Here is a 14,784-nt window from a genome sequence, read left to right as displayed (position 1 = left end):
GTTGTGGCCCAGGAAAAGGATCTGGCACTTGGCCTTGCAGAACCTCCTGCAGCTGGTCTTGGCGCATCGATCCAGCCTGTCCAGATGCCTCTGCAGAGCCTTCCTGCCCTCCATCACTCCTGCACAACTTTGTGTCCATCTACAAACTGAGGGAGCTTTCAGTCCTCTCACCCAGATCATTGATAAGGACATTAAACAGGACTGGGCCCCACACTGACCCTGAGGAGCACCACTGGTGGCTGGCCTCCAGCAGGACAGAGCTCCATCCACCACCTCCCTGGGCCCAGCAATCCAGGCCATTCTTCACCCAGCCACGAGCACAGCTTGTTTGCACAGCAATGCCTCTACTGATGTTACAAGCCTCGGAAAATTGGTGATAAGGAGCACAGAACTGTAATAGATATAACAGATTTTTTTACACTGTAGAGATAGAAAGGCTTAAGTTCACTGATCACCCACCAACTGGAATTTCTGACTGTTTAGAAGTATGCTTAAAGGTCTCACTTAATGTAGATGAATATTAAAACACTGCAACAAACCCATATATGTTAACTTCTCTCACAAAAAAGGGCTATCTTATAAAGTAAAACCCTAAAGGTATTTCAATGTACAACTTTTTCAGTTATCAGTAAAATATCAGTATTCATATCCCTTAAACCAGTACTCTGAACTTTACTGTCATATGTCTAGAACTGAGAACTCTTACTTAGTTATTTTCTGCTAATTACAAAGCTGAATTTTCTGAGTCCATAGAATTCAGGCACAGCTTCTCTGACTCACCTGTGGCTCTAACACAAGGGAAAAACTTCCACAATACAGATCTACTAAGCCTTTATTTACTGTGTCTCTCTTCTTTACACTTGCCTCCATGCCACAGAACATGCCATCACTGTGTTCCTGAAATATTCCAACTCTTCCCCCTGTTTTCTTCCCAACTTCCAAATCAGCAGCTCTTCCTATTCTCATCAGTTCCTGCATAATTTTTCCCTTACCTCAGACCCAGCTATTTCTTCACATAGTTTCTATTCCTCCACCATCAGTCATGGGTTCCACTTCTTCCAGGGGTTTCATCTTTGCCAATGCAATACCCCTGAGGCTGCACAGACAGACTGCTACTAACACATGGAATAGGATCCCTCTCCTAATTATCAGTAAGTCTCTTATCTCAGTCTTACTCTCAGGAGAGGGAGTCACAAGCATCAGGCATGAGTGGGAAGCAGATCTCATCAGGACTTGCCATAGTATATTCCCAACTCAGTATTTTATTTCTGTAACTACAAAGTTAAATAAGTGTTACACAATATTAAACAAACAGAACTTTTAACTTTAATATTCAAATTCAACACTAGTAAGAACAAATAGAGCACAAAAGGGAAACATTGTTTTAAGTAAAATGAATAAAGAGACAAGCCAGTAATCAGAACAGTTCTTCTGTCAGCCTAAGTTCAACATCAGCATTGGTTCCATGGCCACATTCTGTTCCACATATTGGAACTTCAGACTGAATTGTTAAGCTGTGTCTGCTGGCATCCCAGACTGCAGTTTCTGTATAGTACACTATAAGCATGACCAAACTTATGTACATAAACAATGAAAAACAACCTGAACACACTAAACAACTATTTACAAGTATTCCAACATAAAAAAACCAAACATACAATAGCCCAAGAATAGGCAACTGAAGAAAATATGAACATTCAGAGAACCTTATTAGAAAGTAGAACAAAACATCAATAGCAAAGACATTAACAATTGCACTACACTAATACAGAGTCCAAATATTAAATTGGTGCATTTTTTCACAATGCACTAGCTTTGAGAGAAAAATGCTGCCTTCACTAAAATGCAGCTTACATTTGTTTCACGTAATTGCTTTAACAAGAAGCCTATTAACACAAGAATGATTGTTTTAATGCTACAGTTTACAGCAAGGACATTGAACTAAAAATAGCAGCAGTTCCACATGGCACTTAATTCCACAGGTTCCTAAGCTGTGGTTTATGCAATGCCTACAAAGTGCTCCCAGTTGAATATACAAATAAAATTCACAACAGAAGTCTACCTGACATCAGGTACATTGACTGTAGGTGGCCTTAAAGCCTGTCTTTTAAAATTTATTCCCCCTCTGCTCCAAAAAAAAAAAATTAACTATCAAAGTAAGGCCCCCTCCCTCCTTCTTAAAAGATTAGGGATATTGCTTCTTATTACAACGCTGTAACACTACAAAGCAGCACACCACTATAGTGGTTAACCCTGGGACAACATAACATCTAACAGTGTAACTGAAGGCTTATGGAGTAACATCCAGGAGAGTAACCGAGTCCATCAGCCCCGATGGTGAATGCAGAACCAGCCATAGGGTACGAGTAAAAACCAGAAGCAAGAGCTGTCAAACTGGTGATACTGCCTACAGGACAAGGAAGAGGAGCTGAAGGCTCCCCCAGTTGCTGGCTGGGGTGGGTCAGTAGATGGTGAGGCTCAGCGAGCGGTTCATTTTCTTGCCGATGAGGCGCGACGGGCGGCTCTGCGTCGCCGAGCGCGTGGCCATCCTGTCCGTGAACAGCGCGCGCTCCTCGGCCGCCGCCTTGGCCAGCTGCGCCTTCTTCAGCTCCCTGCAACACAGGGACACGGCTCAGCACAGCCACACACAGCAACACAGATACAGCAGTCAACATCCAAACTTCGGGTCAGGTTTAGGTCATACTGAGAGCGTTATGATTCACATCCCCCTGTTAACAGCCAGATGGCAGAGGTGGCATGCTCATTACTTGTACAGATGTTCTTTCTTTTGAAAAGCAAGGGAAGGAAATGAAAAATTCACACAACTCAAAATTCTGAAATCCAGCCTGCTGCAAGCAGCTCAGCACTTCAATTACCAGGACTCAGGAGGGTGCTTTTGTCACAGACATCTTTTATGAAAAATCTTTTCTTAAAGATTTTTTCTCCTGAGAAGCCTCAGGAACAAAACGTAAACAATAGTTATCTGCTGCTGGGGAATGCAACAGGTAGATCTGTGATTGGTCCCATAGAGTTGTTTCTAATTAATGGCCAAACACACTCAGCTGGCTCAGACTCTGTCTGAGACACAAGCCTTTGTTATTCATACCTTCTTTTTCTATTCTTAGCCAGCCTTCTGATGAAATCCTCTATTCTATTCTTTTAGTATAGTTTTAATATAATATATATAATAAAATAATAAATCAAACCTTCTGAAACATGGAGTCAGATCCTCATCTCTACTCTCATCCTCAGACCCCTGTGAACACCATCACACTTTTACCTCCTAGCACAAGGCTCGTGTTAAGTCAGAGTTCATTACCAAAGCTTGCCCAAAGGAAGCAAATTCAGCCACACCTGAACTTCTGTGGGAGTCAGACACTTAGATGAACACAGGTGTGGGTAACTGGCAACAGACAGCTCAGGAAGCATCCCTTTCCTTTTGCATACCCACATCAAAAGCTGATCACCACCTCCACATTTTCTGCCTAACAAAAATGGGAGCCTGCAAGGCAGAGTCACTGAAGGCAGCACAGGCCATTGCCCCTGTGCAACATTCTGCCAATTGCTCTGTTTCAGAGAATTACCAATACCCAGCCTGAGGACAAAGTTAAATCTAACTCAGGATAAAATCATAAAGTAGTCCAATGAAAGAGCACCGCTATCTTTATAAACATTTCCCCCATACGCTGCTTTTCTCCTTTCTTCAAATAATGACATATGGCTAAACCTCAGCCTTCCCCCTCTCCCTTCCACAATCTCAAACTATCCATTAAAGAACTTTCTCTACCATGAGTATTTGTAATCTCATTTCACACCTGGCTGCAAAGCAAAATCAAATGTTACAAGCTTGCTGCACATTGGTGTAGGTGTATTCAGTTTTAAGCTACATGTTTTACTTTAATAAGCAATTCCCATTCTTGTAAGCCAGAGTTAACACCCGTGCCTCATCTAATCACCCCCACATTTTTCACTGTGCCAGTTTACTGGAAGAGAATGCAACCAATTTTCAGTCCTCTTCCTTGTGAACAAATGCACACTCGTGTGCTTGCCCAACCACCACACCACATTACCAGGAAATTTAGTTTTACAATATCCTTCCACTCTTCCCTAGAAGTCTTGAGTTCTTGCCTAGAAATCTTGAATTCTTCCTTCTTCTGAAGAGGACAACACAGTAGAAAACCTGAGTTGCCTTAAAAGAATTTTTTTCACTGAAGATGACTTACACACTAAAGTGGTATTTTAAATGGTTCAAATGCAGAAATTTAAGAAAAAACAAATCCAACAGAAAAAACCCTGTCTCCCCAAACTACCTGAAGTATTTTATGGAGCACTATGCCACACAACAGTAAAAATTACTGTGGCTAAATGTTGTTTTTAAGTCATTCTTAGATTTACAAGGATGTATCCTTGCTGCCAGGCTAGAAGGAATCTTCACAAAACACTAGCTTTGCCATTTTTCTTTTTCAAGTGGTGCAAAAAGATGTTGTCTTCATATAAACAAGCAACTTACCTCAGCAAATCTGCCCTTTAGCAACCTGCACAAATTGTCTGATTATTCTTTCAATGTAATTAATAATATTATAAAGATAACCAGCTAATCCAGTACATCTGGCTGCGGTCAGACTAGCAGTGGCAAGATAAGCAGGTAACAATGGAGTGAACCTGAATGTGAAATTAACATCTTCATTCAAGACATACCACTCCAAAATAAATCAGTGATCTATATTCCCTCATAAAAGCCTGCCCATTATGTATAACACATGTAAAGATAACTGAAGTGAAAGTGTCAGATAGCTGCTTATTGATTTACTAACTCTTTCCCTGAAATTCAAGCAGAAATCAGACTTTCCTAAAGGGAATCTCTTTTCCCAAACTTTAATTCAGAGTGAGTGTTTGAGCAAGGGGTAGGACAAGATGACCTCTGGATACAAATGATTCTCTGCTGACCCAGTAACACTGCTGTGTACAAGTCAGATTAGTCCAATAACATTCCTGATGTGCCACTCCATTTAGGTTCAAAACAAGTAATTTAAGTCATTTTCCAACATTTCAATGTACAAATGACCTAGGAAAACACAGACTCAAATCATACAGACGTAAGCTAGGCAATACCTGTCACAGAAGTGTGCACTGTCCTGAAACATCTGTTTAAAACCATAATGTTTTGTATGCCTCGAATACTAACAGTGCTTTTGAGATTCCCTTAGAGTGTTCAAGAGTTCTTTCTGTGGAGAAAGTTCCTTTTAAAGTTCCATGACCCACTTTGCACTCTCAGAAACGCACATGCATACAGATTTGTGGATCTCACCCACAAACAAGGACACCCCTGTTTTATCATCACTTCACTCTCAGGCGAGAACCTGTTAGAAATGAAGTTCTGTTAAGGACCCCAAGGCCCTACTTACTTTTGCAAGAGGGAGTTCTTGAATTTTTCAGCGTTCAGCTCTATCCGCAGCTGCTCCGCGCTCTTTTTTGCGGCAGAGAGAAGCACCGAATGCTTCACCAGGGCCACAGCCGAAGGCCTTTTCTCAGGATCAGGATTAATCATAACCTTGGGGAAAAACAACACAAGGCATCCTTGTCAAGGCCAGCAAGACAATAAATCACACTTATCAGCGAGCCACTACTACAGGAGTTCTTACTTTTAGTAAGTCTAGTAATTCTTGAGAAAGCACTTGTGGCAGCCTGGGCAGCTTTCCTTGCCGGATTTCGTGCCACTGGTCCCCATTGGTTGGAAGAGGCTCAGCACCAGCAGCACAGACAACAGTCAGAGCGAGAGCAAAGATATCCGCCTTTGGCAAGTGAGTGTAGTTCTTCAAAAGAAAAAAAGAAAAGTAAATTCACCATTTTTTCCCTAAAGGAAACAGCATGCAGGCCTAACATCATTGCTTCCCACAAACAGAACAGTTACCTCTTGTAGGACTTCATTTGCAAGGAAACGGCTGTCGCCTTCTTCCACTTGAGGACTAGAGACTCGAGTTACATGGCCCAGGTCACCTGCAAGGAGGAAAGAAAGTTAATTTTCAGAAGACAACGAGATGATGCAATTCTTTTGCACACAAGCGTGTTTTTTCTCACCTATTTTAAAAATTACTCTGTCAGATGACCAGTCATCATCATCGCCTTCCTCTAGAGTTATACTCGGGACTGATGTTCTAGATATGAAAATGTTACCTGAAAAAGAGCAGAATTGTTAAAACAAACATTCCTGTACCATTTGTACTTGACCTAGTTTCACTACAGTTTCCTTTAGCCATGCAGAAGTTTTATTTGTATATAAACCCTGTTCAAAGAGTGAGAAGCTATAACTGATTCGCTGTGGCCCCTCTGCTGGGAAGGCAGCCAAGTGTTATGCAAGTAGAGTCAATTACACAAAAAGGACCCAAGATAAACTCAACAGTTTAGGTCTGCTGGCCAATTTTATAACTGACATCTTTGTGCTCCTATTCAGAGCTTCAGGGAAGAATTTACAGTTAGTAAGGTGTGGCTAACTGTTCATTTTTCTTCAGCAGATTAAATGAACTGAGCAAGTTGTCAACGGAGAGTAAAGTAGTTACAAACTTACTAGGTTTGATGTCCATGTGTACCAGGGACATTGAATGAATGTACTTTAAACCTCGAGCCACTTGAAGCAACAAGTCCTTCAGTTCTGGTTCAGTAAAGTAACGCATATTCCTGTAATTTTCACTTATGGCATCTGCTAAACTGCCACCTGGAACACCATTAAAAAAACAAGTTATACTTTTGCATCAAACAGCTGACAAAGTAACAACAACTAGCTCCCAAAACTAAGTGAATACATCACAGAGAACTTGCTGGCAATATACAGTAAGTGTAAAATATGGTGCTGTATCCTCTTTTCAGCCATATAACAATATAATAAAATTCTTTCCTCCTGTAGTTGTCAGACTAACAGGACATCAACACAAGGGAAAGGGCTCTCTCTATTCCAAATCTCTGTCAACAATAGCAAAATGCTTCCGAATCAAGTTTAATCTCCTTTTTAATGGAAATTCTAGCAATTTTCTCTATTCCAGCTTGTACTACTGTACAGAAGAAAGAGAAGTTCTTCTGCTCACAAACACCTCACAGTACTTCCAGTATGCTTGAACATGCATGACTTGGTCTGAAACTTTGTACAGTTTTTGCTTCATCCATCTGCTAAGCCTTTTCCAGAAAGGAATACCAGTCACTTGAAAGACAGCATGGGCTATGAGTAGGGTAACCAGTTCCCAACTATTGTTAACAGCTTGTAGATACCTGTATGCCTTCTTTACTTACCATTGCAATATTCATTCTGTATAAGCATGTGATCATCTTCTGCCCATGCAGAGTAGTACCTCACTACATGGGAATGCTGTCCCAGAACTGCATGTGCATAGACCTCTCTTAAAGCATTCTGCCTGTTAGTCACAAAAAACAGCACATGTGAGTATTGTGACACGAAATTAGTACCATTCCTTATTACAGTAGGTATTTCTAATTAAAATCTTCGTATTCAATTCCATAACACCCTAAGCTGGATTTGTACTTATGTCCAAACAGTTAAAATAATTTACATTATATTAAAAGACTTAATCTATGGAACATCAAAACAATAGTTTGGTGTGAGAGCCACACTTCCATTACATACTTGCCAACCAGTAGCAATAGCAAACTTTAAGATGCATGACTAAAGTTCTAGGCAAAAAATAAAAGTGCTTATAAGCCAAGGCTTTGACTGAACTCAACATTCCCCAGATTGTAAGTCTGGTATGCAATTTTGTGCAACTCAGACTTGGGAGGTTTATATTATAACTATCTGAACACACTATTGTGTGTTCAAATACTTATAAACTATTCAAACAACTATTCCCCACAGTGAAGTGTGGGGGAAAGTCCTGAATCACAGGCTCATTCACAAATGCTAAAAAATACCCTCAAACTGACTTAACTCATCTACACGCCACTAAAGCTGACAAGGATGAGGACTCAGTTGGAAACAGTGCCCTCCTTCCATCTCTCAAAGATGACCTTTACAAAGAAGTGTAAGGAAGTCACTTTGAGAGCAGTCTGTTTCCACACAGAATACTGGGACAAACATCTGGCAGGAGAGAGGCCAATCAGCCTTTTCTCCCCAGTACTGCACAGTACTTGGGGAGTGGGTGGGGAAGAAAAAAATCAAGTGGCTTTAAAATTGTATCTATTTTACATTTAATTTATATTTGTTTTATACTTTCCTCTTAAATGCCTTCTCTAGACACCAACACAAAGAGCCAAGAAGAAACACCAAGAGAAGACTTTTAAGTTTTAAGAGCAGGAAGTACTCACTCGTCCACTGAGCCAGCCAGGGGTTTCTTGGATCGTTTGATTGCATAGATGCAGCCATCCAGCCTCTTCACACACTTAAACACAGAGCCAAATTCACCAGACCCAATCTTCTCCAGTTCATGGAATTCGGTTGCATACCGTGACTTCATGTTACTTTCTGTTATTGTTATCCTCTGCAAATATTACCAAGGAAAATATTTAGGTCTGCAGATACACAAACTGCTTAAATTAGTATCAAGGCTTAAAGATTAAATACCTTTGCAGGTCTCATGGTTTCCTCTTCAGGCTCTCCATCACTTGGTTCCATGTCCTCCCCACAAGAGCTGAAATTCACACCAGACATGGTTTAAGTAAACTTAGAACTGAAGCCCAGAAGCTGTTGAATTTTTTTGAGATCTAGTTTTCCTATCTAACTTTAGTTTACTAATTGAACACTAGACATCTGTAAACACAAACTCATAAAATTGCCACGCTAATATCTTTGTCATTTCTTTCTACATGTTTCACACTTGTATTTAATGCATTTTTTTCCTCCTGAATGAAAGACTGTGCATGGCTCATTGTGTGAAGGGAAAAAGATCAGCACACAGCCTAGTCTATGCTCTCTGTACAGTAATCAAAAGATCTAATGCTAAATGACTATTTCATGCTATCATGCCTCTTGAAGCACATCCTTTAAGAGCTGTATTATACATTACTAACAACCTGCAAGCAAAAATACATTCTTAGAAGCAATTTGTAGCAAAATCTTTGCAGGCAAAAGTAGCTCTAAATACAAGTTTAACAAAGGAAGCTACAAGTCACTCACTCATTCCAGTGTATCCTCTTCCTCCTCCGACATTTGCCATCAGAGTTGTGAAGGAACATGGAGTCAGGAGTGAAGGGATTGATGTTCACATGAGGTGTTTGTCTAAAATCTTCTTCTTGCTTCTCTGATTTCCCAACATTCATAAACAGTGAGCCCCCTCGAAGTTTGACTGAGCTGGAGCCTAAACCTTGTGCTTTAGAAAGCAAACTCTGTATTTAAAAAAAGCAAACAAAACCAAAATATTTTTAGTCATTCATGACCCTGACATTGCCTTAGATATTAAATAGTCAGGTAATGCCTGAAGCCATCATTACAGTATTGTCTAATTAAAGTTAGCATCAGTTGTTTAAATATCTGCATTTCCATCAAAAAGCCTGTCTAAGAAACCATAATGCTTTCTACCCTACACAGAAACAGTTCAAGCAAACAAATATTAAAATTAAGAGACAGCAAAGCTGATGATGAGAGTAACCTTTTTCTGTCTTTAATCATTTAATCACCTAAACTTCTTGGGCAAATCTTTGTCCATTAAATGAACACAGATGAAACCCGGACAATCCTGTACTGTATCACTATTTGCACGTGCACGATGTGGAAGCTAGATCAGACATGAAATGATCTTTGGTTTCTACAAATTTAAGTGACAATCTTAAACAGCAAATTCTGAGCCTACAAAAATCGTTTCAAGAATTGGCAGCATGGCTGCACTGCCAGTTAAATATCCAAAACTCATCTTCTGGGTGGTAACTTGGCAGACCAGGCATCCTCCAGGCACATAACTAAACCTCTCCCCTGCACCTGAGTCTCCTCCATCCTGGTGAGGATGCAGGGATGACTGGATCACAAGCAGGAGCATCATCTTATCCTAACAACAAAATAAAGACTTGACACAACTAAAGCCTAAACCACCACAGGGAAGAACACTCAATACATGGGAATCTCAACTGCAATCCTGAAATCTGCCCTAGATGAAGACCTGTGCTTCTCAGGACACATTTCTGTACTTCCACTGGATACCTGAACCAACTGATTCTTCCAAAGATAACCTATGTCGTATTTGGCCACCTAATTTAAGAACCCCACTGAACTGCTGCGTTAAGAACTTGTTTCTAGTATCATATTCCACAAAACTTTTGCAGCTCTGAAGCGTCTGCCACTGACAAGGTGTAAAATCACCACCAATGTCACCTTTTACAAACTTGTACCACTGATTTTTACCAGTGAACCCTCACTGGAGATGGAAGCTGTAGAAAACCAATTAAGAAGGAAGCCTTCCTCACACCTTAAGTCAGTTGTTTTCCATCTATAGCCTATAGACCCCTGGGAGATTATCCCCGGGGATTATCCCAGGATTACTTCTAAAGGGCTATATGAAAAGTAATGAAGAAAGGAAGCCAATTATCACTAGATTTAAATTCACTATAAGGGATTTTACACAGCGTCGAGTTCAAAAGTCGAAATGCCTTCCAAAAGTCTGCTATTGACAGAGTTAAGAGCTGCTATCCATGTCTCCCTCTAAACTTTGGACTCCCCCAGTTTCCGAGCACCGAAGTGTTTCACGTTCGATGCAGGAGGAGTGCAGAGGCTGAAGCAGCGCTGGCACACGGCAGCAGCGCCCATCGGAACGGAGCAGCCTCTGAGATCATCGGGCCCCGCCGCGTCATCACCCAGCCCACGGCACCGAGAGCCATCGGTCATCCTTCCTTAAACACCTCCAGGGACGGTGACCTCACCACCTCCCAGGGCATTCCATTCCCATGTCCAGTCACCCTTCCTGAGAAGAAACTCCTCCTAGGACACGCCAGCTCACCGAGACACGCTCAGGATCACACCCCAAGCCGAGCTTTAACTTTCGGGCTACACCCCTACTAACCAACGCCCACTCCACGCTCCAGCACGCACTCCAGGAGCTTTAACACTCCACGCTCGCACTTTTCAAACATGCCTTCCACAAAACACTGCCAAACTCGGGAAACATTTGTGTTTCTATATGACTAACATCTAAGTAAGCGGCTCGCCCCGTGTCCCGTCGGGAGGCGGCGCCGCCCCACCCCGTCCCGGCCGGAGCCCCCGGCGCGGTCCCGAGCGGCGCCCCCGCCGTTACATAACGGACTAGCCCGGCTCACCTTGGGCGTGTGCGGCGTGTCGAACAGGCGCAGCTTGCGCAGGGTCTTGTGCGGCGGCGTGCCCGGGTAGTCGGGCAGTGGCGAGCCGGGCTCCTCGCCCCGCGCCCCCCGGTACCCGCCGGCCGCCGGGTGCGGCGGGGAGCGCTCGCAGCAGCGCCGGCCCTTGTGCGGGGCCAGCGGCGAGGGCGAGTCGAGCAGGAAATAGGCTCCGGGCGACTTGACCGGCGACGAGCCGAAGCCTTCCTCCTCCCACGAGTCCCCCTCGTCCGGCAGCGGCGCCGCCGCCGGCTCCATCTCCTCCTCCTCCTCCTCCTCCTCCAGCAGGGGCGGGTCGCTCCGCGCCGGGGTGCGCGCGGCCGAGAGCGGAGAGTCCGCCTCCTGGAACGCCGAGTCCTCGCCGGTGCTGTTGGCGCTGCTGCTGCCGCAGCCTTCCTCCTCCTCCTCTTCCTCCTCCTCTTCGCAGTCGCTGTGGCCGCTCAGGAACAGCAGCTTCTGCCGGATCGGGGCCGCCGCCCGCCGGGCCGAGACACGCCGCGGCGGCGCCGCCCGCTGCAGGCTGAGGAAGCTCATGGCGGCCGCTCCGCCCGTGTCGCTCCCGCTGCGCTGCCCGCGCTCCGCCCGCGTGCGGTGCCGGTTCGGCTCGCGCTGCCCACGAACGGTCCCGCCGCGCGCCGTTCGGACTCCGCGGCTTTCCCGCGACCGTTGGTCACGTGTCGCGCACGCCGGCCAATCGCGCCCGCCCACCGGGTTTGAAAACACGGCGCGCGGGGGCGGGGCCGTGCGAGGCCGCGTCACGGGCCGCTTTGGCGCGAGCGGGGGGGCGGGGCCGGAGCGGGGCCCCGCCCCGAGGCGGCCGCGCAAACGTGTCCGCCCGTGAGGCGCGCGCCCGGCGCCATTTTAGCCCCGGGGCGGCCCCGCACGGGCAGCGGGAACCGCCTGGAGACGGCGTCCGGGAGCGCCGGGAGTGCCGCGGCGACAGCGCCCGCCCCGCCGGGCAGCTCCCGGGACACCGCGGAGACAGCGCGCCGCCCTGCGGGACTGCCGCTCCCCGCTCCTCTGCAACGTGGTCTGGCTCCCGTAGAGTTGCTGGAACTGAGCGCGCAAAAATGACAATAATAATAATAATAACAATAACACAGTATTTAATTAATTAATAATAAAAACAGCAGCTTCTACGCCGGTTAAAGGCGCGTTTTTCCTTTCCAGCCAGACCCATTGCTGTATTTGCAGGAGCGGCACGCACGTGGTTTAAAGGGCCGGGGCGCTGCCCGCGCCGCTCGCTCCCGTGAGACGCTTCCAGACGGACCCAGCCCCAGCACAGCGAAGGCCGTGGATGCTGGATGCTGTCATTAGACGTGTCTCCCTACGGGTGCCACCACTTTGCCTCTTGGCTTTGTTTTCTGTCTGGTTACACCCAACAGATAAACCTGCCCCTCTCTTCTGAACCAAATCGCCTTAAAACGAGCTCCTTGGGTAACAAAGCACATGAAGAAATAGGAGTTTTTCCAGCCACGGGAGCCCCGGGGAACCCGAACCCAGCGAGGTACACGTGTAGCGCTGCTCCCCGGGCACGCAGGCAGTGCCGGGATCCATTCATCGCTCGGAGCCAAGCTGGGATGCTCGGACGCTGCAGCACAGCCCCTCTCCTGCCTCACCGGAGATCCCCTCCGCGCCCGGCACACAATCCTCATGTGCTGCCCCTGACACACGCCTGGAGAGCAGAACCTCGCACCCACAGGGATGGATGGCGGTGTCCCCTATTCCACTTCTGGCAATGCCAAATTCTTTAACTTCTTCTGCCTGAAAATACCCATTTCTCTGCAGACAGCTGTTCTGGTTTTAGGACAAGCAGTGATGAGCCACAGGAACCCAAGTCTTGAGATTTGCATTTTGGAGAAAACTGAAAACAGGTTTCAGAAAACTGAAAGTAGCCAGGATAACCTATGAAAATGGGACAGAGATAGGGTTACATCAAGTCAAGTATAAACCCACTTGATGTAAAATAATTTAGAACCACACTAACATTCCATTTAAAATATTCATTTTTAAAAATTAAGTCCCCTGTGCAGCAAGTACTAACTGAAGCATTCAAGTTTTAGAACAGACGATGTAAGAGAAGGTTATATAAAAATAGAATCTCCATCACCTTTTTCTCCAATCAGAGTTCACAGAGGGAGATGCAAAGCAATTCTTATAAGTGACTCAAAACTTTCCAGCCACTAGCTGTGGCTTGCTTCAGTCATAAATGAAGTTTCCTTTTCTTTGAAAAAGTTTAAAGACTGTAAGCTTTCAATAAATTCCTCCCCCTGTAATGTCAAAGCCTGCAGTTTCCTTCCCAAACTCAACCTAATATACCTCATGTTTCCTGGAGTCTACAGACACAGTATTTGGTGACAGCAAGTGACAAACTGAAGTTCAGAAGCCCTGTTGTAATTGAATGAATTACTAATGAATTACTAATCACTGGAACAGTTTAGTGGGACAAAATCAAGTGCTACAATTCAGAATTGTACAGAGAAGAAAGTATTTCTGAGGAGAAGACAGGAGAGGAAATGAAAAAAGGAATAGAGAAATGAGACAACAGTAACATAGTGATTTTAAAAGCAAGTTTATTTGCAATCTGAAAGCAATTAAGAAAGGGAAGCAGTGAATAAATATGTAGCCCACAAAATGCACAGCTGCTGTGTAAGAGTTCACAGGCTCTGTTATGAACAAAAATTCAGTTGATTTTTTTCTGTGAGAAAAAGGTTACCACTACTGCTGGGCTGCTGCCTGTGTTATGGTAATTACGGGTCGCTGTTGTTAATAGTTGGTTTTGTATCGGTAAAAGCCCCGACTGGGGCGAATTAATAGCTCTTCTCTCAGACAGTAAAGGGTGGGGACCTCCCCGAACAGTGAGGAGAAGAGACTTTGGAGGGGAGGGATATGCAAAATACTCTAAGGACCAGCATGCTGTTTGGGACCACTATTCCAAATGCACGGAGAAAACCCCAAAAACAACGAGCCACCTAAGAGTTGAGAGACAGGAGTGATGTCTGGGTGAGAGGAGCGGAGTGCTGGGCCTGCAGAGATACTGAAAAACCTTCGTTGTTCCTCACCCTGTCTTGGAGAGCCCCCGGGCCAGGTCTGGGAGGAGGCGAGACTGAGGCCCATGCAGCAACGAAGGGATCACCATATCCTTGAAGACTGTCACGAGGATCTGATCCCTAGCTTTACCCGTAGTGGACAAAGCTGCGCATTTCCTCCTCCTCTGGGTCGCCCTGAGAGAGATGACAGGAGGCTGCAGTCCTACCGAGCTGCCCAATCCTGAGCCGATCACTTTAAATAAAGGTATTAAAAACGAGAAGTCTTCTTGCCCTGTTTATTTCAGGCTCTGTGTATGTGCTGCTCTGAACTCACACCCATTGTTTTGCTGTAGTCTGACAGGACCATGAGCAGGTGTGTTGAAGAGATGACTTTTGCCCAGACTGAGGGAAATTCTGCTCCCTCTGTGACACCTGTGATGAGCATGAGGAGCCCCACAGAGCCAACTCCCTCCCA

General features: G+C 45.1%; 1 protein-coding gene across 1 annotated transcript; it reads right to left on the bottom strand.

Moving 5' to 3' along the window:
• Positions 1-1,245: 1,245 nt before the first annotated feature.
• Positions 1,246-11,959, bottom strand: WEE1 (WEE1 G2 checkpoint kinase). The gene is made up of 11 exons (XM_064715415.1): positions 11,245-11,959; positions 9,119-9,327; positions 8,567-8,633; positions 8,311-8,483; positions 7,282-7,403; positions 6,566-6,712; positions 6,079-6,174; positions 5,912-5,997; positions 5,643-5,813; positions 5,406-5,551; positions 1,246-2,612 (listed from the first exon to the last, which is right to left on the bottom strand). The coding sequence occupies exons 1-11, from the start codon at positions 11,812-11,814 to the stop codon at positions 2,462-2,464; spliced, it is 1,938 nt and encodes a 645-aa protein (XP_064571485.1). The 5' UTR covers positions 11,815-11,959; the 3' UTR covers positions 1,246-2,461.
• Between the last annotated feature and the right edge of the window lie 2,825 nt (positions 11,960-14,784).

This window comes from Zonotrichia leucophrys, chromosome 5 (assembly GCF_028769735.1).
Source record: "Zonotrichia leucophrys gambelii isolate GWCS_2022_RI chromosome 5, RI_Zleu_2.0, whole genome shotgun sequence".
NCBI lineage: Eukaryota > Metazoa > Chordata > Aves > Passeriformes > Passerellidae > Zonotrichia > Zonotrichia leucophrys.
The sequence above is the reverse complement of the archived record's forward strand: the minus strand, read 5'-3'. Positions and strand labels throughout refer to the sequence as shown.

Coding starts and splice junctions, on each gene's coding strand:
- WEE1 (XM_064715415.1), bottom strand. CDS start 11,814: ATGAGCTTCCTCAGCCTGCAGCGGGCGGCGCCGCCGCGGCGTGTCTCG. Junction 9,328..11,244: donor ACACGCCGCACACGCCCAAG/GTGAGCCGGGCT, acceptor TTTTAAATACAG/AGTTTGCTTTCTAAAGCACA. Junction 2,613..5,405: donor AAGAACTCCCTCTTGCAAAA/GTAAGTAGGGCC, acceptor CCTGTGTTGCAG/GGAGCTGAAGAAGGCGCAGC.